The sequence below is a fragment of the Paroedura picta genome, chromosome 3 (assembly GCF_049243985.1).
Source record: "Paroedura picta isolate Pp20150507F chromosome 3, Ppicta_v3.0, whole genome shotgun sequence".
Taxonomy (NCBI): domain Eukaryota; kingdom Metazoa; phylum Chordata; class Lepidosauria; order Squamata; family Gekkonidae; genus Paroedura; species Paroedura picta.
In genome coordinates, this window is record NC_135371.1 from 157,553,910 (window position 1) to 157,578,296 (window position 24,387).

At 45.9% G+C, this 24,387-nt stretch overlaps 1 protein-coding gene across 1 annotated transcript in view; it reads right to left on the reverse strand.

Moving 5' to 3' along the window:
- SLC4A8 (solute carrier family 4 member 8) overlaps window positions 1-24,387 on the reverse strand; it is a 106,096-nt gene that overhangs the window by 6,104 nt on the left and 75,605 nt on the right. Inside the window, exons 12-21 of the mRNA XM_077328913.1 lie at window positions 22,806-22,980; window positions 19,792-19,925; window positions 18,418-18,663; window positions 17,969-18,074; window positions 14,934-15,095; window positions 13,295-13,408; window positions 10,432-10,593; window positions 8,109-8,360; window positions 2,895-2,963; window positions 1,669-1,842 (exon numbers count right to left, since the gene is read on the reverse strand). Coding sequence (XP_077185028.1) covers window positions 1,669-1,842; window positions 2,895-2,963; window positions 8,109-8,360; window positions 10,432-10,593; window positions 13,295-13,408; window positions 14,934-15,095; window positions 17,969-18,074; window positions 18,418-18,663; window positions 19,792-19,925; window positions 22,806-22,980 — 1,594 coding nt within the window. The remainder of the gene's footprint in view (window positions 1-1,668; window positions 1,843-2,894; window positions 2,964-8,108; window positions 8,361-10,431; window positions 10,594-13,294; window positions 13,409-14,933; window positions 15,096-17,968; window positions 18,075-18,417; window positions 18,664-19,791; window positions 19,926-22,805; window positions 22,981-24,387) is intronic.

Sequence of the window (24,387 nt, forward strand, 5' to 3'; positions counted from 1 at the left end):
CATTGATTATAATAAAATCTCTAGAGAAAGCTCATTTGCAGCAATGCAGGTAGGGGAAAGATGGATTCACACCACCTGGAACCACCTGTTTAAAAGCCTTATCAAGTGGTCTAATTCTGAATGGCTTGGGGCATGCTTAATACAATAAAATATCCTGAGTCAACTTGACAGAGCAAAAAGTGTACTACTCTTGGATGCTTTAGGATGCTTAGGGCTGATCCTGCGTTGAGCAGGGGGTTGGACTAGATGGCCTGTATGGCCCCTTCCAACTCTATGATTCCATTCTATTCTATTCTATTCTATTCTATTCTATTCTGTTCTATTCTATTCTATTCTACTGCTGTTTTGTTTTGTTTTTTGTTTTTTCTTAAAGGTCCAACATTCTTTAACAGGAACTAGGGAAAGCCTGGGCACCATCAAGTGATTCTTTCTACTATTACCTTCCACCTGGTAGACTACTCTGAAGACTGCTGAAGGGACGAACCTGGCGGTCCCAACTCTATGATTCTAGGGAAGGTGTGGGAAGGAAAACACAATTTGGTGGCCTTTTAAAATTCTCTTCTTGTTGGTGTTTATGAAACGCAGCCACCTTCATCCAGCTGGGCGATACAAGTTTGGAAGTAGGCATGGGAGAACGTGCTCCAAGATGGATAAGCAATTGTGTGTGCATGGGTTAAGAAATACAACAAAAGAAGATGCAGTTGCTAGGGATGCCTATGTGGAACTCTGGTTTACAGGCTGGTAACTGTGTCAATCAGCTGATGAGCAGGAAGAGCAAGAATATATATTCCCCACCCACACCACTGCACCATCTTCTCGCCGCACGGTTAACTGGCATGTGTCATTGCTTATTATCTGACCTATGCTGCCCTCACACTAGTGCAGAGTCCATGCTCATATCTTTGATGCTGATGCTGCTGTTCACAGAATCACAGAGTTGGAAGGGACCTCCAGAGCCATCTAGTCCAACCCTCTGCAGGATGCAGGACATTCATAACTACCTGCCCACCACAGTGATCCCCCATTCCATGCCCAGATGATGCCCCACCACAAAAAAAAACAGAATCCCTGGACCAGGAAGAAATTTGGCCAGGAAGAAATTTGCCTCCTGATGCCAAGTTTCCCTGGGCATGCAAGAAATGGCCACAAGAGCCAAGCACTGACACAATCCCCTCTGTCCACCTCCTCAAAATCTGCCTCAGTTCCCAGAATCCACATTTCTTTCAGATGGCTCTCTAGCCTCTGCTTAAAAACTTCCAAAGAAGGAGAACCCACCAGGAACCCACAAGGTGAAGGCTTAAGGGGATGGCAGGTGACAGTGGGTGAGCGATAGGGATGTGAGTGTCCTGCATAGTGCAGGAGGTTGGACTAGATGACCCAGGAGGTACCTTCCTACTCTATGATTCTATGAAGCTTGTTCCACTGAGGAACCGCTCTAACTGTTGGGCACTTCTGCTGTTATTTAGCCCCATCCTCATGACCCCTAATACACAACAGACTTTTGGAGAATAACTCTGTTACGAGCATACAACTGCTGCTGATAGAAAAGGCTCGAACTGACTTAGCGTTCCGTTTGTTTTTTTCACTATTATATATATATATATATATATATATATATATATATATATATATATATATATATATATATATATATATATATATTTTTACCATCATAGGAAAGATGATAGCTGCAGGAGTCGCCTTGACAACCCAGAGCAGGATGAGGCAGGTCAGCTGGATTACGGTGAAGAGATGCACTTTCCGCAAGGGCACGTGGCGCAGGTAGATGAAGTCCGGCTGATGTTTAGGAGGCATGCCGAACAGCTTCAAGCGGTCAAAGAACTGGGGGCGGCAGAGGACACAAGAGAGCATGCGTCTGAAAGAAGGCACTCATCATGGAGGAGGAGGAAGACGCCACAAATAAATCGACCCTACAAAACCTTATCGTTTAGCTGTAAGCATTTCCACACATCATGCAAAAGTCATAGGCAGAGGGCTTTTCTTTCACGTTCCCTGTGCTTGTTGCTTGATCTCAACGTTTATGTTGACTAGACTAGATGCTCCGGAAATCCACCTCCTGGGGAAAGGGAACCCTGAGAAACAGGATTTTAGGAGCATTTCAGGGGGCCATATGAATGGGAAAGCTGAGAAAGCTGTACTCCCTGCGCAGAAGCCCTTGCAAGGAGAGAGATGCTGCACTGGATCCAACCCGCTATGAATAACACAGACCTCGTTATATGCTTTCAAAGTGTTATATGTGCTACTAGGGGCCAAGCCTGTTGCATTCAGGAATACAACGGGCGCTAGATGGGGGGGGGAGGTAGAGATGGAAGAACTCTGCAGATGGCCTCCCCCTCCCCCCAGGACCTGGAAAGGCTGCAGGCTGGAAGCCCCCGGGCAGGGAACTCAACGGCAGAGGCATCTCTCATGCAGCAGGGATCTCCAGCCTCTGTGCCTCGGAGGGAAGTGGAAGGAGGAGGGGGTGGTAAGGGGTGGGGGACGGAAGGTGACTGGCTGGCTACTGGACAGTCCGGCAAGCCGGTTGGAGGAGGAGGCACTCAGGGGTGGGACAACTGCCCTGAATGGGTGTTAAGTGCTGAGTGGCACTTAAGGCATGAGACTAGCTCCTCCTCTTCGGCCTTACCTGAAATATTAAATGGAACAGATAAGTGGAACAGATTAGAACCATGCGTGCAAGTGAAGGAAATAGTAAAAGAAATACCACAGTATGTAAATACTGTTATTCTACAAGGGTCTCATATACTCCCAAATACAGGCAAATCATGGAGCCTGTGCAAGGAATGGCATCCCACAGCTTGGCATTCTTAGATCTAGCTTTCTCTGACCTGCTAAAAGTTTAGACTCCCTGTCCCGAAGCCAATAAAAAGGCGTACCTGAATTCCTCTCAGGGAAGAAACACCCATGTACAGGAACACTCCATACAGGACAGGCATGGGGATAAACTGAAAAGAAACAGGACATATTGCAAAAGATATAAAAGCTTATCATTTATATGCAGCAACAATACCTATAATTAGCATGGTCTTAAAATGCTGTCCTACTTTGAGCCGGGTTTCTGTGGCACACCACTCCATTTGCATTGGCCTTATTTTCCCTGATGGTCCCTGCTGCAGGACAGAAGTTTGACTTTTCCCATTTGGAAGAACAGACCTGAATTCTGTGCATTATAACACCAAATCCAACATGAACAAAAACCTTGAGAAAACATTATCACACAAAGAAGAAGAACTGGGCGGAGTTGAACCCCCTTTTTACTACCCAAAGGAGTCTCAAAGCAGCTGTACTCTTCCTCTCCCCACAAAAGACACCTTGTGAGGTAGGTGAGCTCTGAGAGAAACTGTGACTCACTCAAGGTCACCCAGCTGGCTGCATGGGGAGGAGCAGGGAATCAAACCTGGTTGTCCAGATCAGAGGCCTCCGCTCTTAACCACTACACCAAGGATGTGCAGGCTACTCCGCAGAAGTCATGAGTGCATGAATTACACAAAGACTGTTGCACATTGCTAGCTCCGGTATTCATCATACTAAATATTGCAGATGGGTGTCCAAGGAAAGGGCTTGGGATGCCATCTTCATTCTAGGGAGGAGGCATGGCTTTACAGAATGCCAGAGCATAATATGACCATTTCTGCACTGGGAACTTCACTGTCCCGGCTCCCATGCAGGAGCACAAATCCGGGGTAGATGAGGCACACCAGGCCAAATGCTCCCCCATGCGGGAGCAGGAAGAGGTGGGGCAACCTGCCCTGACTCAAACTCCAGCCTGCAGCCTGACACAAAGCCTCCAGTATATCAGAGCATTCTGTAAAGTGGGTAAAGAAATCTCTAAGCCAGGGTATGGTCTGACGGTACATGGTGCAGCAATATTGAACCAAGTTATTCAGCTACAGCACTGAAGCCTGAGCAGGTTTACATCCGGTTTTCTCAAAAATGTGCATGTGTGAAAGTACGGCTTCTGCAAGCAAAGTATGTGCTCCTGCCAATCTGAAAAATGTTACTATCATATTGGGCACATTCACCAACTCTGAAAATCATTGGATCTTCTTCCCTTTCTCTGCCAATACATAGGTGGTGACATAAACTCAAGGGAGGAAGGACATGCTGGGATTTGCTGATGCAGACCATGCTATAGATGAGAGGTGTACTGGAATACTTGAAGCATCACTAGTATTCCAAAAGCGTGGCCACATGACTGAACCCAAAATGACTAGCAGAGGGGAATAAAGCAATAAAAACTATTCTGTAACTACAAAGAGGATGCCTGCCAGCTACTCTAGGAGCAGATTGGGAAAATATGCATCTGTCATCCATTGTTGCTCCTCTACATATTTATGAAACAGCCTAGGGGGTGGGACATGTCTGGCTGTCCAAGTTGGAATAGGGCCAATCAGGATGCAGCCAGCTTTGCTCTGATTGGCCCTGCCCCTGCAGCTCCTGCCCTCCATCCCTTGACTCTAGCCTCTTTGCTCTCAGGCGCCTCAGTGCCTGGAGCCAGCAGCAGGTAAGGGGAGAGGGCCCAGGGCAAAGGGTCGTGGTGGAGGTCCTCCTAACGAAGGCCTCTTGGCCTGCTAAGCTGGGCCTGTTGACGAGGGCCTCCCGGCCTGCTGACTGCTCTTTAAGGACTGCTAAGGAGCTGACTAGCTGACTGCTAAGGAGCTCTGTAATGAGCTGCCCAGCCTCCACCCGCCCCATGTGATCTGGCTGCGAGTTGCCGCCCAAGGCCACCTTAAGCTGCCAGGCCAGGGGCCAGGGGCCAGGGGCCAGGGGCCAGGGGCCAGGGGCCAGGGGCCAGGGGCCAGGGGCCAGGGGCCAGGGGCCAGGGGCCAGGGGCCAGGGGCCAGGGGCCAGGGGCCAGGGGCCAGGGGAGGGGGCCCTTTCAAGGCCCGTTTTTAGGAACGGGCTTTGAAGCTAGTTTGAATATAAGAGGACTCATTACTTCAACTGAATACAAGAAGGCTCATTATCAAAAGAAAGCCCTGGCCTTGATAGCCCAGGCAAGCCTGATCCCATCAGATCTCAGAAGCTAAACAGGGTCAACTTGGCTAGTATTTGGATGGGAAACCTCCAAGGATTTGAGTGGTAATTCCTCCAAGGAACACTAGTTGTCACTAGGACTGTCAGACAATTCTTAGGAAACACTATTGAGGAGGGTCTTTCTTATTTTAAAAAGGCCATTACTTTTCCTCTGACATTACATGGGGATATATTTTGTATCTGTAATATATGTGGGCACTTCTGCAACAAAATCTTCTCGTTAATTTCTGTAGCCAAGTCTAGTTCCTGTTAACTTCGACAGACTTGTCCCAAATACAAAGCAAATACGGTCCTCATGTACCTCTAAATGCTCATTAATCCAGCCTACTAGTTCAGTGGGACAGTTGTGGGACGTGATCAGAATTCTGCTTGGCCACAATGACTTTTTTTGGCTCCAGTAATTGCTGCCAAAGAATGTGGACAAGTGGAGGCCAGTGCTCACTCCCACAAGGGCCTGACCTCATGCACTTCATGACCAGAGAGCACTTTGTGACCAGTTACAAGGTGCAAAAGGGACTGCCCAATTGGATCCAGGGAATAACAAATGCTTCGATGAAATAGTGATGACTGCATGGAAGAAGATGATCATAAAACCACTACTGAAGAGGCCTTAATCAATGTGGTGTAGTCGTCAGACTAGGATCCGGGAGCCTCAGGTTCAAATTCCTATTCTGCCATGGAAGCTTTCTGGTTGGCTTTGAGCTAGTCACACACTATCAATCTAACTTGCCACGTGGGGTTGTTGCAAGGCTAAAATGGAGGTCAGGAGAATGTATTAAGCCACTTTGGGTTCAATTTGAAAGAAAGAAAGGGTATGTCCTGCATAGTGCAGGGGGTTGGACTAGATTAGCGGTCCCCAACCTTTCTCAGGTCAGGGACCGCCTCCGGAGTGAGGGAAGAGCCGACGGCCCGGGTGCTGTGAAAACGCGCACGCGCAATTGCCGCGCATGCGTGTTTTCACCACCAGGTGGCGCTAACGCGCATGCGCGGCAACAGCACGCATGCGCGTTTGCATCACCGCCATGCTGGCGGCTGCGCCTGCCCCTTCCTTCTTGCTGCCAGCGGGGGAAGGCAGGCGTGGCTGGCGTAGGCCCGATACCGTGGCCTTTGCGGCCCGCCACCGGGCCGCAGACCGGGGGTTGATGACCCCTGGACTAGATGACCCTTCCAACTCTATTATTCTATGATTCTATTAATGAAGTAAATAAACAAACATCCACGTTTGGTGCTGTTGCCAGGCAACTCCAGGCTTTATCTGGAACTATCACAATCCAGTTTTGGGACTGAATTTTAGAACTGAAACTGCCTGGGTTACTGCAATATTTCTGGGTTCATAGATGAAGACTACCTGAACAAGGAATGGCTTGAAATATAAACTTTTAATATAAGGAGACACTATAAAAACTTGCTCAGCATTCTCTTTGTTATAGATGCTGTTTGTGTGACTTCAGGGCAGGTCCACAAATTAACAATTCCTTAACATGATTTAAATATAAGGGAGCAAAATTTGAATTCAGTGGCGCCTTTAAGACCAACAAAGTTTTATTCAATTGAGGCCAAAGTTGTTGATCTTAAAAGTACCGTTGGACTCTAATTTTGTTCTGCTACTTCAGACCAACACGACTACGCACTTGAATCTAAATATCTCTAAATTTTAAATTTCATCACTCTAGTTGCCTTGATGGACAACCTTTGCTGGAAGGGGGAGAGACAGAGAGAGACAGACAGGGAGACAGAGAGACAGAGAGAAACAGACAGGGAGACAGAGAGAGACAGACAGGGAGACACAGAAAGACAGAGACAGAGAGACAGAGAGACAGAGAGAGCACTGGAGGGAATATGCCCTTGCTGATTCTCCTGGACCTGTCAGCAGCTTCTGATACCATCTCTTAGGGTAGCCTCCTGACCTAATTGGCTGAGATGAATATCAAGGCTACTGTATTCCAGCACTTCTAGTCCTATCCATCTGATCCCTATCCAAAGGTGTTGCTTGGAGACAGCCATCCTGCCCTGCAGCATTAGTGCTCTGGAGTACCGCATGGTAACATCCTATATTTCCTATACTGTATATTAACACCTACATGAAACTATTGGGTAAGGATGTCTGAAAGTTTAGAGCCAAGTGTAATCAGTGAGTTGGTGACATCCAACTCCATTTCCACTCTTCACTTCAGTCAGATGAGACAGCGGATGCCCTCAATAAATATCTGGAGGAGGTAATGGGCTGGATAATGACCAGTGACCTGAAGTTCAATCCAGCTAAAACAGACGTGCTGTTGGTCAACAACAAAGCAGCAAAACAGAAACTGAGGAGACGGCCTCCGGTACTCGATAGCGTTGGCTCCCTCATCTTTTATTGATGTTACTGTCCTACTTCTTTAAACCCAATGGAATTGTAACGTCTTTTTGCTGGGTTATTCAGATGAAAGCTGCAATTCTTGATTTAGTGTAGACCAGGGTTTCCCAGCCACAGTACCGAGGTACCAGATAGAACCATGGAGCCCCTTCAATGGTGCCACGGTTTGGGGGGTTTCAACAGGGTGGCTGAGGAGCACCTTCCCACCCTATGGCGGAAAAGAAAGAAAGGAAGGAAGGAAGGAAGGAAGGAAGGAAGGAAGGAAGGAAGGAAGGAAGGAAGGAAGGAAGGAAGGAAGGAAGGAAGAAAGAAAGAAAGAAAGAAAGAAAGAAAGAAAGAAAGAAAGAAAGAAAGAAAGAAAGAAAGAAAGAAAGAAAGAAAGAAAGAAAAGGTCTATCCTTATTTGGACAGATTGACCTGCCTCCTCTCAAAATAGCCAGTGATAGGTCTGGAGAAGGGGAGGGACCCCGGCCATTTAAACCTTTGCTGCCCGAGGCTCCTCTCACTTCCAGGGGAGCATGGCAGGGACACGTGGCCAGCTGATATCACTTCCTGGAACTTCTAAGCCTGAAAAAATGTCAGCAGTACCTCCATGGTCAAAAAGTTGAAAAAGGCTGGCATAGACATTGTAAATCACATCATGAGCAAATCTGTCCATGGATCTAGAAAAGACACAGCCCCAACCCCATGCATTTACCTGTAATACACTGGTCATGAAAACAGAGAGGCCCATCAGCACAAAGATCATGAGGCCAGTGACTCTTTGCTCCCGGATGCCCAGGAATTTAGGCTGCTCTCCCGGTGCCGCCGAGCTGGATTCCAGCTTGAGACTGTTCACGTGACTGATAGAAAGGACAGTGGCAGCAACAAACCAAGGCAGTCCCATAACTGAGCAGACCCCAAGCATCAAGCCCACCATGAGAAGGTCCAGGTGGTAGCCGCATCCTTTCTGTAGAAACACAATCGATTAGCAGAGAGCAGACATGGCCGGAAAACGGTACCTTCCCAAAAGCCATGAAACACTAACACATTCTGGAGAGGAGACTGCTGTCATGCTTCAGAAGCATCTTTGGTCTGTCTCCTGGCCACACTGACGTCTCTTCAGAGTGTGTTTGTGCCAGGATCTTTTTTTGTTGCTTTTGCTTTTTCTTTTGTTCCTTGCACTGCCAGCCTTGGGCCAGTTCTTCTCCTGCATGGATCTTTACACATTTGCAGCAACTGCCTTCAGAGAGCAGCAAAGAAGCAAGGCATAATGAAAGAGACCAAGAACCGTAAACCAAAATATGAGCAGCAGTGTCACCTAGCTGCCACTCTGGCATGCTTACACACATTAATATTTCCTCGGTGATAAGCACAGCGGCTGTGCCCTTGGACTGAAAAGCTGGCGATAGCAGCTGGTAAATCAATTCACTGATAAATCCAGGTTTTGCTAGAAATGGAAAGCAAATCCCCCCCCCCCCCCAAAGTTTGAGTCCAGAGATGCTTTTAAGACCCACCAATTTTTATTCTGGGAATAAACTTTCTACACATGAAAGTTTATACCCAGAATAAAGTTTTGTGGGTCTTAAATATGCCACTGGACTCAAACTTTGTTCTGTTACTTCAGACCAACATGGCTCCCCACCTGAATGGAAAGTAAAAGCTACTAACAGGACTGATGGGATTACGCTTGTTCTGAAATCCTGAGAAGAATGGCAGGAAAAGTAACTCAGAATGGACTATTAAGTTCTGCAGGACAAACATCCAGAACTGTAGCTCTGCAAGGAGGAGGTGCCCACTACATTAGTTGTCCTCATTATTCCCAGTGAATGCCTTGGAATGCATTTCAGGGAACAAAAACTACTGCAGACAAATCTTTCATTTTTACCAATAGTGGTTTCTATTCTGCTTCCAATGGATTTATATTTTAGTATATGTTTTCTGATGTCTCTCTAGTCCTATGATATAACATAAGTGCCCTGCAGGATCAGTCCAGTGGTCCATCTAATCCAGAAACTTGTTTCATGCAGTGGTCAATCATCTGCCCTAGAGCAGTAACCCAGGGGTAGTCAACCTGTGGTCCTCCAGATGTTCATTGACTACAATTCCCATGAGCCCTGCCAGCAAATGCTGGCACAGGTTGACTACCCATGCCCTAGGGGATCAAGAAACTGGGGATAGATGCCAAGACCATCTGCTGATGTTGCCTCCTAGCACTGGTACTCTTGAGTTTATTGATTTTGTATGTGGAAACTCATTCAGTCACCCCATCTAGTAGCCACTAAAGCAGAGGTAGTCAACCTGTGGTCCTCCAGATGTTCATGGACTACAATTCTCATGAGCCCTTGCCAGAAAATGCTGGCAGGAGCTCATGGGAATTGTAGTCCATGGACATCTGGAGGACCACAGGTTGACTATCCCTGCACTAAAGGACCTCTCTTCCATGAATCTAACCCCCTTTCAAACCTTCTGAGTTAGTAGACATCATCGTGTCCACAGGCAGCGAATTCCATAATTACACCCTGAATAAAGAACAATTCTGTCTGTCACAAACCTGTCACCCTTCAACTTAATTGGATTCTAGCATTTGGGGAGAAAAAGCTTCTCTTCAAGACAGAAATGGGATAAGCAAGAACTGATCCTGGCTCATGTGTTTCAACATTCTGTTTAAAATCACTTGCTTTAATTTTGTGCTTTAAGGACTTACTTTAAAGACTTACAAAGATGATTGATATGTATTGTATTTGATGCTATTATGTACCTTGGGTCTTCAGTATTGGAAGAAAGAAGGGATATGAAAACACTTAGTGCAACAAAAGTGCATATCTATTTAAAGGCTCAGCAGGTATAGAAATCGCAGCCTATGTTTGTCAATAAAAATCATAAATGTTCTTGCAAAGACTGTTGAATCAGAGCCTCTGAATTCAAGCAACTGACAGCTACTGCCCTTGCAGGTAATGACCTAACTTCACAGTCTTTCTCATGTTACAATCGAGAAAATAATAACACAGGAACCCCCCACAGGTCTTTGCACTTATTACCTTCAGTTTATGTTCCTTTCTGTTCACAATAACAGCCGTGATTTGTTGGTCCATAAATATCAGTATGGTACAAAGCAAAGCAGGGATAATGGCTGCTAACACTGTCCACCAGGGGTTGGGACCTATTGGGTTGATGAGCCACCCACGGTCATCTCTTGTTGGCTGCAGACAAAGACAGACATGTTCAGTGTCAAATGCTCATGACAGCCTCAGACGAAGGCCTTTAACTTCCTCCCATCCTGAATTTAAATATGTCCCTTTGTGCTAGGCATCTAACATGACCTTAACAGTTCACTGTGCTGAAGCACTAAATGGATCAGGATCTCAAGATCTGCAAGAGATCTTATACTCGTGCCAGTACAGGGACGTAACTGAGGCCCATTTTCTCTATGGAATACAGCAAAAAAGCACTGAAAGATGAAGTCATGGGTAAGGAGGAAGCAACAGCAATGCCCTGGTGCTATAACTCATGGACTAATAACCCAGAAGCCACCAAGTTGTAAGGTTACTTGAGGTCTGCATTCCTCATTCTTCAGCAGCCTGGGATTTCTCAGAACCTTGCCAGAGGTTCTTCAACGCAAAGAACATCAGCGACAAGCAAGCTGCCTAAAAAGTGCTAGTTTGCCGTTGCTTATCTTTCCTGGCAATGCCGAGCTAAAAGTGAGCTTTGGCAGCCCACTAGAATGGAAGGCATACTGTGGATTATGGAGTGATGGTCATCACCTGCTAAGTCTGAAAAGGACCTTTTACTGAATCCCGGACAGCCAAGAATAGAAGGTCACTTGCCCAAGAATAGAAGGTGATCCATGCAACTGTCACTTCCAGACCAGACTTCTGTAACTTGCTTTATTTGGGTCTTCTCTTGTCTCTGACCCAGAAATTGCAATTGGTGCAAAACATGGTTGCTAAGGTCCTCATGAGGTCATCTTGGTGGACCCATGTCTAGACTATGCTGAGGCAACTGCATTGGCTACCAGTTGGGTTCCGAATCAGGTTCAAGGTTTTGGTTCTGACCTTTAAGTCCATCCATGGCCTGGGTCCCACTTATCTGAGGGACCATTGTTTCCTTATGCCCCCTCCCAAGGGTTGCTGGTTCTCCCTGGCCCCCAGGAGGCATGCCTGGCCTTGACCAGGGCCTGGGGCTTCTCAGTCCTGACTCCCACCTGGTGGAATGAGCTCCCAGAGGAGCTGAGGACCCTGATAGAGCTATCAGCACACCACAAAGCCTGTAAGAATCTTCTACCAGGTGTTTGGTTGAGGTCAGGCTAGAAAGATCGGGTCCCTCCCTCTATAGGCCCCTACAGCAGACATCACCAGTAAATACCCCCTGGGGCGATGGTGACTGCTGCGGTATTGTATGAGGAGATGGGATGGGGGAGTTTTTTGTAGATTGCTTTTTGCAGATTGTTTTTCATTCATGGCACATTTCCCAAGGTTACGAAATATTACCACATGCAAACTACTTTCAGTCATTCACCTTTCCATATGATAACTGTTATTGCTGCAAGGTTGTAAGCAGCCTTCGCTAATTTTAGGGTGTTCCTTTTGTGCAACCAGCTACCACCTACAGCTGGCATTTCCATGATGAGTGTTATTTTCCTTTGTTTCCCTCTACCCCAATACCCATTTTCTGACTTCCTTTTTTCACACGCTCCTACTTGCCTTCAGCCATGAATTTCTAGCATCTCCCGTACTTGGCTTTTCTCTTCCTTTGCTGCCTGTGCTCAGTACTGACCGCAGGTAGGGCAGCAGGATAACTAACCCAGAGCTCCTCTTTCATCTAGGCATACTTGACCATCAAACACTAAACTAACCCTCGTACTAGGAAAATAGCCTCTCTTCTGCAGGAACAGAGTCGGAGGTTGCATAATGGGGTGTGCAGAAAGAAGGGGGGAGAGGCAGAAACGCCACACACACATCTCTTGTATTTGTGGGATGTGTTTTGCAACAGACTTTTCGGAAGAGGGGATGACATATCCTCCTATTCTCCCGAAGCTGCTTTCCATGTTGGCCCCAAGAATCCACCAACCTCAAGGTACTGTGCTGTCCCAATCAGGGTGGGAGGTGACACACCCTGTTGCCAACTGAGAGAAGACCCAGGTGGAGGCAAGGAGGAGATGAGTCCCAGCAGTGCTAACACTGCCAATGGTGCTCACTTTGCACCTAAGCAGTGACCAGGCAGGCCTGGGCAATGTGCTTCCCAGAGTTGTCCCACCATTGGCTGGGAGAAAAACAAACCAATCAGCACTGCCTTACACTGAAGGTGATGGGAAGTGCTGCCAAGTTGTCACTAGGTTATGGTAGGGTTTTCAAGGCAAGAAGTAGAGGTGATTTGCCATTGCCTCCCTCCACATAACGATCCTGGACTTCCTTGGTGGTCTCCCACCCAAATACGAGCCAAGATCAACACAACTTAGCTGCTGAGATATGCTGAGATCGGAGCCCATTCCGCACATGTTGGATGATGCACTTTCAAGGCCCTTTAGAAGCAGATTTTCCTGTTCTGCACAGGAAAATCCAGCTGCAAAAGTGCATTGGAAGTGCATTATTCAACATTTGTAGAAAGGGCCCAGGATAATCTGGGCTGCCTAAGCAGTGGTGCTCTGAACAAAATATGGCGCCCCAAGTGGACACTTGGGTTGCTTGAGCATTTCACTGGCTTTGCCTGACCTTCTGGAGAAGCAGGGAGAGGCTTACTGCGAGCTGCAACAGAAGCATGGAAGTGGAAAGATCCATTCTGTGAACTCCCTCCATTCAGGGTTTGCAGGAACCAGACCCATGTTTTCCATGCCCCCATGCTAGCTGATCGTATCCATCCACATGAAATACATTGGGGTTTTTTTTTTGCAAAAGATGAACATACCTTGAAGGCACTGGGGACTTTCAACTTCGGTGATGGGATTCTAATTAAAAAGTCGATCAACACCAGAATCAAGATGGTAATGAATACCGCAAAATCACTTATTGTGGCTCGTACCTGGAGTAAAAGACCAAGGGGGGGGGAGTGGACTCAGCAGGGAGCATATCAGTAATCAAAAAACACAGAGAGCTTCATGCTAGTTGTCAGAGTGGATGGACAAGGATCTGGAAAGGAAAGGGGGCTAGAAAGCCACTGGTCTTCACCCACCCACTCAGGCCCATAGCCAGAAAATTGGGGGGGAGGGGCGCAAGTGAGTACAGTGATGATCAACCCAGAATTATTTATGCTTCATTTGTTATTTTCCAATTATTTACCAATATTCTATTTGAGACTCAAAGTGGTTTACCTTGGATAGCACATTTTAATCAAACAGGGTTTGAGATTTAATGAGAAATGCAACAGGACCAGGCTTCCAAAATTTGCCAAGAACGCCAAGAAGGTAACAATTATGCTATGTCAAGCAATGCAGAAAACGGAATAACAAAAAACCAAAAATCATGCTGGAAGAGCATGATAGAACATACAACAAATCAATCATATAGAGCATACATTGTGGCATAGATCATAGTCCTGTTTTGTATAAGCTTTATAAAAATGCACTCCCAAGCAAATAATCTACATTTTTTGCAACATCAAAGTAGGGGGAAAGCCTTCTCCCAGTTACTGAAACCTGAAACTGTGAATACAACCTTCTTTCCTCTGTAAATCTCTAACTCAAGGCTTCTGAGGATGCCACCCAATAAATGGAAAAGACCAGCAACTGCACATGTGCACATATTTTCTGTTGTGGTTCCCATCTGTCAAATGATTTTTCTATATACATATGTGTGTGTTTGTGTTAATGTGGTTTGGTTTGTGGCTGAACCTCAAACTGAACCCTGAACCAGGGGGCTCACTTATGAACCGAACAGGTTCGTGGCCTGGCAAAACCCACTGAAAGGGTTTTAAAGGGATTTCAAATAACTGCTCCCCACCATGCTATTTCAAGTCCCTTTAAACTTTCAAAGGATTGCAGAAGACAGCCTGAAAAGCAGAGGCCAACAGATAGTGGGGAAGATCCCCTTTCTGCAGTGGCTGCAGAATGGGGTAGGGTGGGGTGGGGTGAGGGAAGATGCAGCAAGCAGAGATGTGGAGATCTCCCAAGAAAGGACTTCCCTCCCACCTTTCTGTATGACAATGAAGTGCCCTCAGTACTTTACCCCTTCTATTTAAATCCTCCTTTCTGTTCTCTGCAGCTTTTCCCAGAAAGCAGAAAGCAAGGCCATTTAAATAACCCTGATTTCTGCTCCTCATGAAAAGCCTGTGGGGAGCTGAAAACAGAGTTTAAATGGCTCAGCCCTGCTTTCTGCTCTTCATGAACTGTCACGTGCTGGCATGAATTACACCAAAATTCAAGGTAGTTCATCCCTGTTCTTCATTCTCCAAACTTCAGTTTGCAAACCCCAAACAGGCCCAAGTTCGTAATGAACTTGAGTTCATCACTTGATTCATGCCCATCCCTAGTTATTATTAAGCCGATAAGATGATGCATTCTAGTTAAGCGCTAAAATCTGCTACATAGGTTTGCTAACATTTTACGTACATTTTTTGTGAAGTACCGGCTGGTTTTGAATTGCTTCAGTGTGCTTGACATGATAAAGGTGGTAAAAAACAAGATGCAGCTCCAGAAAAGAACATCAGGAGTAAAAGGGCCATCGAGTCCACATGCATTTCCTACAAATTCTCCGTGCAACTCCTTACATTTCTGCAGATATAAATCAAAATACACTCTTAAGCTCTACAGTGGCAACATTCCAGGTTATATCATGGCTGATTAAATGCAGTGACAACAATTAACCTCAGTTAAGTAGTCAAATATATTTATTGCAAATGACTTCTGTTACACAAGGAAACCTTGCAAGAATTAACAAAAACAGACAGAAAATTGAAGCACAATCCTAAGAACACTTTTCTGGAAGTAAGTCCTGCTGAATTAAATTGGCCTGTGAAGAGCATTTTAGGATTGCTCCCTGACACTGCTGTTTCATCTGGAACATATCTAGAACAGCTCTCTGTCTGACAGATGGTGTCTATTAATCCAGCTCTAGAGAAATATTCTTCCATCTAATCCAGTGGCCAACCAGTTACTCTGGAAGACCAACGCAAGGCAGGCAGACTAAGACTTCCCCTTGATGTTGCCTCCTGGAGCTAGTATTCAGAGGTTTACTGCCTCTGAATGAGGAGTTTCTCTTTAGTCACCATGGCTAATAGCCACCAATAGCCTGGCCTCCATAAATCTGTACAATCCCTTTTAAAGCTGGCTATCCTTGTAGACAGGGTAAACATCTTCTGGCAGCAAATTCCACATTTTAATCACTTGTTGTGTGAAGAAGTGTTTATATTTGGTTCCTTTCCTCTGAAAAGGCCAGCAGGAAGCTAGCTGAAGTAAGCAACAAGGTAATGCAAGATGTCTAATACTGTATCACCGCTTTCCTCACAGGAGATCAGAACAACAAACATTGTTCTCTCTTCATCCTCGCCCCCCCCCCACTTTACAACAAAACTGTGAGACAGCTGACACTAGTAGGGCCAAGATCAATAAGGTTCATGGCTCAGGGCCAAAATACTTGAGACATATGATACAAGTCGAATGCCCGACTCAATTTGCAGTCAATCACACATTATATTCAGGAAAACACTTCTGGATTAGATGGCTATAACTCAGTCTACAGGGACCTACCCCTGACCTTGACCCAGAAACTGCAGCTGCACAGGTCCTCAACAGGTCACTTAGAATCATAGAATTAGAAGAAGAGGAAAAGAAGAGTTGGTTCTTATATGCTGCTTTTCCATACCCGAAGGAGGCTCAAAGAGGCTTACAGTCGCCTTCCCATTCCTCTCCCCACAACAGACACCCTGTGGGGTGGGTGAGGCTAAGAGAGCCCTGATATCACTGCTTGGTCAGAACAGCTTTATCAGTGCTGTGGCGAGCCCAAGGTCACCCAGCTGGTTGCATGTGGGGGAGCGCAGAATTGAACCTGGCATGCCAGATTAGGAGTCCGCACTCCTAACCACTACACCAAGCTGGCTCTTCCAATTAGAGTTGGAAAGGACCTCCAGGGTCACCTAGTCTGACCCCCTGCATAATGCAGGAACTCGCAACTATCTGTCTACCCACAGTAACCACAATTTCATGCCCAGATGATCCCACCCCCACCAAAAATCTCCAGAATCCACATATTTGACCTGTCCTCCAGCAGTTGCATTGGTTGTTGGTTGAATTCTGGATCAAACTCAAGGTATCAGAACTTTTAAGACCTTGCACGGTCTGGTCCCTGTGTATCTGCGACCACCTCTTCCAGTATATCCCCAAATGAACTCTGAGATCTACAAATGTGAATATGCTGGTGGTGCCTGGCCCTAAAGAAGTGCCTGGACTTGACCAAGGACAGGGCTTTTTCGACCCTGACCCCAATCTGGTGCCATGCACTGCTGGCAGAGATGTAGCCCTGATGGAACTATCAAAATTCCGCAAGGCCTGCAAAACAAAGCTATTGCACCAGACAATACAGTCGAAGCCACGACACACAGACAAACTGTACTGGTGCCCCCAGGACACCCCCATGCCACCCAGATATACCGAGACAGAGCATTGGGATAGAGTTTTTACTATCATTTTATTATAGTTTTTATATTCGGATTTTAACACTATTGTAGTAATATAGGTTGTACATCACCCCAAACCTGGTTGCCGAGAGGGGCAGTTAATAAACTGAAGAATAAGAATAACAAACCTTCAAAGCATTCTATGGCTCCATTTTGCTCAGGAATACTGCGGGAGGGGGGGGGCAGATTTCAAGATTCCCACACACACTGTTTTCAAGCCTGCGGAAGGGATAAACAGGCTCCTGCCACTGGCCATTTCTGCTGGCGAAAACCAGGAAGAAGAGAAGCCTGTAGCCCATCCTCCCCCCTCGCTTTGCCCAGGAGTCAAACAGAGCAACAGAACGTTCTGAAGATGCATTTTACCCAATCATACATGTGACTACAGTCAAGCTGGGCAGCTGTGACCCAACTTATGCCACATAAATCACGTCTTTTGGCTGTCACTGAAATTTGAACCAGGTTCGCCCCTGTCATTCTCCGACAGACTGATCATTGTACCACACTGGCTCCTTTATGTCATCACAGAGCATTCTGGATAACCCAATTCACTGTGGGTTTAAAAAAGCAGAATTTGGAACTCAAAGAGACAGTTCTGCAGGCAGAAGCTGAGCCCCTTCCTAGTGGTAATTCAGAGTGGTACCTGTAAACAGGGGTTTACTGAGTGCAACATAGCAGCCCCCTTCACTTCTGAGGGCCTCCTTGCTCTTCCATCCCCAGAATCAAACAGGCCTTGACAATGATCCTCCCTAACAACGATAGAGTGGGTTTTCTTGTTTCAGTTACAAAATCTCAAATGTTTTTTTTTTCTTTTAGGGGGGGGGGTTACTCAGTTGTGCAATTGCTTCTACAACAGATCCAGTATATCTTTAAGGGTACTCTTTTTTATGTTGGAAATGATCCAGTTAATGGATAGTGCTGGGTCATAGACCTACAAGGTGGGATCAGGGGAGAAGCAGTAGTGCAAACACTTACAGAGACTGTGAGATTAGCCCATGGGACTTCAGAAGGGATGATGTTGCTGGTATTCCAATAGCTCAAAGTAGAATTGCTGGGATTCTCAGGGGCTATGCATCTGCAGCTAACAAACACCAGGAAGGGGGGGGGGGAGATGAATAAGCAGGCTGAGACCATTTCAAAAAACACAGCTTTGTTTACATCAGTGCAAAAACAAGCATACATGTATGCATTGTATTGTGGTGGGATGGGGGAAATGGCATCATGTCTGTAGTTAACATCCCTTATTATAAAAACACATGTGCTTTGGAACATACAAGTGCGTGTGACAGCTGAATGTTTGCATAGATCCACTGGGGGGAAAAAAAAACCTTTGTACACCACCAGCACACTTGCAGAAATCAGTGGATGAATCCAAATAAAATTAAATGAATCAACAAGAGGGGGAGGAAAAAACAGGAACTCACTAATACAAGCTCAGGTGGTCCAGGTCACTGTTCATATGAATCGGGTAGGTGTGCCCCAGACTGAGCAATTTTTCTAGAGACTCGTAGATGAAAATGATGCAGATCAAGGAGGCAAAAGCTTCTTCTGTAAAGCGGGTGATGTAGCAGACGAGAGAGCTGGCATCCGTCGCCACGAGAAGGACGCACATGAAAGCAGTCCACAAGCCAATACAGGTTCTCAGGGAAAGGTAAGAGAGATCGTAGTCTCTGCAAAGGAGATTATGGTTAAAAATGAGTTCTTGAACGGAGAGCAACAAAATTATAGCTTTTTAAAAGCCATATAGTCCTACTCCTGGCATACAGATTCTCCTATAGCATAATGTTCGTTGGTCCTGTAGAATCAAATGTCCGAGACTGTTTAGGGATTTGAAGGTGAGAACCAAAATTTTGCATTGGAGTCAGTCCCCAATCTGGAGCCAGGGCAGCTGGGACAGCAGAGGTCCCTGTGAGGACCCATGCAGCTGCACTGTGGACCAGTTGAAGCTTCTGGAGCAGATACAAGGGATTATTGTATTGTATTATTGTCATGTGATTACTGCAATTGTGCAAGAATGACACATAGCTAGAATCCTCCCATTCCTCCCACCATTGTTAGCCCTATGCAATCCCATGACGGAGTGGCAGCTATGTCACTCCCCTAATGCAAAGACAGTGGTGTCTATATGTATGCCTGCAGTCACCATAACACATTTGTGGCTTTTGTTAGAAACCTACATACAATGAAAGGACCCTTGCCACTCTTCTGCATTTAAAGTTAAGTACGCTTTATAAACAACATTTGAGCCCAACAGCACCTTTAAGACCAACAAAGATTGGTTCAAAGCACTGGAGTGCATGCACTGGAAAACTCACACTTCGAATAGATCTTTGTTGGCCTTAAAGGTGCTACTTCAGACAGCTACCCACTTGAATACAACTTTTTAAACAATATTTTTTTTAACCTGAATACATATCTTTAAGGAAAATAACTCTAGTCACATGACACCATACAGAAAAGCGAAAAACAAAGAGAAAATAAAAATAAAATAGAATGCAGTAAACAGTTAGAGAGAGTGGAAACTACTGAAATCAAGTGGCTTGGACCAGGGGTAATCAAACTGCGGCCCTCCAGATGACCATGGACTACAATTCCCATGAGCCCCTGCCAGCGTTTGCTGCCAGCGTTCTGGAGGGCAGCAGTTTGACTAGCCCTGGCTTAGACGTTCTTAACTCTGTGTTGGATTCTAGTTGCAATAAGAAACAGGGTGGTTGCTGTTGTTTTTTAAATCTCCCGTTTCATTTTTCCAAATCAACAGTGTATTTATTTAGGCCCTTGGGGAGTGCGCGCCTCCTTACTTGCAGAACTTGAACAAAATTTTCTCGAAGACCAATACCGGCCCGGTACTCCCCAAGATAGTGAGCGGCTGGCCAGCAAAGAGGGAATACACCACGCCTGTCATGGAGGCCCCCAGCAAGGATTCCATTGCACTCTGCAGACATAAAGAAAGGCATAACAATGAGAGGAGTGCTGCACTGGGCCAGCCCAATGGTCCATGAAGCTCATTGTCCTCACCGTAGCTAATTCAACATTCTACAGAGCCAGCTGAGCTTAGAACTCTCTCAGGAGGGGCTCCTGCATCTAAAACAGCCCCCACATGAAGGCTGCTTTAAATCCTGTCGTTCACAGAGCAATTCTGTCACATGGATCAACAGGCTTTCTTCATAAAACCACTTTCTTCATAAAGCCACTTTTAAATTTGGGATACAGGGAGAAAAAGCCTTCGTTCCTGAGTTTCTAAAGCAGCAAAATACTTCATCAAATAGAATTTTTATTGTGCTTTCCAGATTTTGATCACTCCTAAATTCCATAATCACAATTGCTTCCATCTAGTTGTGTTATAAGGGGGGGGGGGGATATTACTTTTTCCAAAATTAACTCTTTATTTTTAAGTAATTCTCTTTTTTTTCTTGTTTAAATGTGGGATTTTAATTTCTCAAGGAAGAAAAAAACAATGCATCCTATTGTAACTTCAGCCTTTACAATTGTTAGACCATACAGAAAGGCAAGAAGGTTTGGGAAGACGCTGCTTGACTCTAAGCATTACAAAACATTTTGCAGAATTTCTCCCTTCCTGCTCCTCTTTCCTCTCAATGGTTTCTTCGATAAAAATGGAGTTGATTTGAAACAGACTTCAAATTCCTAAAGTGTGTGTGTGTGTGTGTGGGGGGGGGGAGATCCAAAAGTTCAATTTCATGGGGAAGCTGGGTAGAGGATTTCAGAGAATTTCTCTGCTTATATCATCTTTGACAGCACTGTGATAAATGTACACAGATCTGAGAGGTATATTCCCTATCCCGAATCAAACTCCTGCTGCCCCCAAGAAAATGCATGTTTGTGGCAGCAGAAATGTTGAACCTGATTTTGGACCCAAACCAAACTCTGATAAACCAAACAGTCATAAAATGTAAAGCGAAAATGCTATTAGTTAATTGCTAATATTGTTGTCATTTGGGATTATTTTTCTGCCCCAAGAACAGATCGCTGTGATAAGGTAATTGCTGTGATAAGGTAAAAGTTCATTGTTTGTGCTGACCAGATATAACACTTGAAATCAATGCTTCCTAGATATCAGTTTTCCTTTGCAAAATTCATGGGACATATTTTTTATCCCAGTAAGTTATATACTGGCTGGGGCTAAAAAGCCCCATAATGATGAAATCAACAGATCTGTGTAGTTGTTTTATGCCCTGTATTTTTGTTTGCCTGATTACAGAAAGAAAACTGGAGAGGTTAGTCTCCGTACTTTGAAGGCATCGTTTACTTGCTTGAAAATGACAATCTCCTAAAAGGGCAAAAGTGTGCAAGCACGTCTGTATACATCCTGCCAAAAAAGAACACCCAGGGTAGAAAGTTTCCTCATCTGTTCCATCTATTCCACATAATATATTTCTAGTAAGGGCTTGGAGGAGAAGCGTGTCTCATGGCTTAAGTGCCACGCAGCACTTAACAACCACTCTTGCCTCTGTCCGGCAGCCAGCCAATCACCTTCCGTCCCCTCCTCCTGACCACCCCCTCCTCCTTCCACATCCTTCTGAGGCCCGGTGGCTGCAGGTCCCTGCCATGTGAGTGTTGCTTCTGCCAGTGAGTTCCATGATAGCTGCCTGTAGCCTTTCCAGGTCCTGGGGGGAGGGGGAGGGGAAGGCCGTCTGCAGAGTTCTTCCACCCCACCTCCCCAATCTAGCGCACATTGGATTCCTGAAAGCAATGGGCTTGGCCCCTAGTATTATTATAAAGAAGGATATCAACAATCATGACTATGAAATTAGGGATGATATGTATTACGGAAGAGCCTCTTGTGGCGCAGAGTGGAAAAGGAGCAGACATGCAGTCTGAAAGCTCTGCCCATGGGGCTGGGAGTTCAATCCCAGCAGCCGGCTCAAAGTTGACTCAGCCTTCAATCCTTCCGAGATGGGTTAAATGAGTACCCAGCTTGCTGGGGGGTAAACGGTAATGACTGGGGAAGGCACTGGCCAACCACCCCGTATTGAGTCTGCCATGAAAACGCTAGAGGGCCTCACACCCCAAGGGTCAGACATGACCTGGTGCTTGCACAGGGGATACCTTTACCTTTATGTATTTGGGATTCTATACACCTAAACATAATTGAGCAAATTAAAAAAATGTTGTCCATTTATTAAATCCATCAATCGTGAGGGTAGTTGAAACATGCTAAGGGGCAATTAATCCAGTTATAGTGAACTAAAAAGAGCCTCTTGTGGCGCAGAGTGGTAAGGCAGCCATCTGAAAGCTTTGCCCATGAGGCTGGGAGTTCAATCCCAGCAGCCAGCTCAAGGTTGACTCAGCCTTTCATCCTTCCGAGGTCGGTAAAATGAGTACCCAGCTTGCTTGCTGGGGGGTAAACGGTCATGACTGGGGAAGGCACTGGCAAACCACCCCGTATTGAGTCTGCCATGAAAACGCTGGAGGGCGTCACCCCAAGGGTCAGACATGACTCGGTGCTTGGACAGGGGATACCTTTACCTTTACGTATAGTGAACTCAGATAAACACCCGCCATTTTCTGTTCTAAGAGAGACAGCACAGAGTCTGCCTTCCATAAGAGGAAGTATCTGAAAGTCCATGTTCGTTTGGAAATGTAAAATTACAAAGCACCAAACACGGGATGTTGGCCACACAAGTAGAGCTAAAGATACAAGATCCATTCATTTCAAGAAGCACACATACCTCAAATGTAAAAAAGAAACAATGATATCAGATACACACTGCTCTTTGTCAGGCCACTCTATTGTCCTGAAGTCTGACTTGACAATAACTCACAATACATGAAAGGAGGGAGAAATCATCCTTACTATTTGCCCCTCTGTCGCTTCTCCAAGCAACCCCCCAAAGGTGATCACAGGAGACATGCAGGCACAGTACAGGAAGAGGAAGGAAGCTAAACACTGCAAACTTATAGCATCTTTGTAGTCACTCCAGTACCAAGGAGCTTTCCGCTTCACATCCAGGATCAATCCGCCAAACAGCCTGCAAAAAAATCCCAAAAAAGACAGGAGGATGATTGCTAGACACAAAGGAGCTACCAGAAAAAGCATGAAGACACACAGTAAAAAAGAATTTTTTTAGAGAGGCAAAAATGGTATTGTTGCTGGTATTTTATATATATCTTTTAAATTTTTTAAACATTTATCAGACAATATGCCCATATATGGTTGTCAATCCACCCTCCCCCCAATTGCCAAATCTGTAAACCGCTACCCAGGAGCAAGAAGAAGGAGGAGGAGGAGGAGGAGGAGGAGGAGGGGGAGTTGGTTCTTATATGCCGCTTTTCCCTACCCGAAGGAGGCCTACAGTCGCCTTCCCTTTCCTCTCCCCACAACAGACACCCTGTGGGGTGGCTGAGGCTGAGAGAGCCCTGATATCACTGCCCGGTCAGAACAGTTTTATCAGTGCCGTGGCGAGCCCAAGGTCACCCAGCTGGCTGCATGTGGGGGAGTGCAGAATTGAACCCAGCATGCCAGATTAGAAGTCCGCACTCCTAACCACTACACCAAACTGGCCCTAAGGACTAAGTGGGTGGAGAAAGGGATGGGGTTAGTCTGGGATAAAAACTCAAAGGGACCAATCGGGAGCCACAAAACGACTCCCGATTGGCCCCTCTGAGTGTCAGTCTGGGCCAAGGGGCCAATCGGGAGCCACGCAGCACACGGCTCCTGATTGGCTCCTTGGTCCATCCCAGACGTTCCAGACTTGGGTGGGAGGGGGCCAGGGGGAGGGGCCTCCTGCACCCAGCCACTGCCTTCTAGCACCCACTGTATTTCGGCTACAGCGGGCTTAAATTCTAGTAGGTAATAATTTCAATTTGAAACTGAATGCCTCTCTATATTTTTTTAATAATACAAAGAAAGGCCTCAATACCAACATGGAATTACTAAGGCAGGCTTCCTCAACTAGTGTTTTGTGAAACCCTGGGGTGTCTGGATGGCTCTGGAAGGGTTTCCTGAATGGGTGGGAGTCAACTATTTTTTTATATATTCTTTTAATTTTTTAAAACATTTATCAGACAATATGCCCATATATGGTTGTCGACCCAGTCTCCCCCCAATGGCCAATGATGGGGCTGGAGGGAATAGGAAGGAGAGGATCCCCAAGTGGGTGTGTAAACAGCTATGCTTCCCAACCATATTCTGTACCATCTGACCACTTCTGTGGTTTCTTGAAGCCTGGAGAATGTTTCAGGGGTTTCTCAAGGGCAAAAGGCTGCACTATGGACTGAATCACTAAAGTTTCTTTAACTGTAACATAGAGCCACTATATAAGCAACCAGCAAGAGGTACAGAATAACAAGGAGAACCAGTGTGGTGTATTCAAATTTCCACTCTCCCATGCAGTGCATTTGGTGACACTGAGATAGTCCTTTACCTTGCAGCCTGG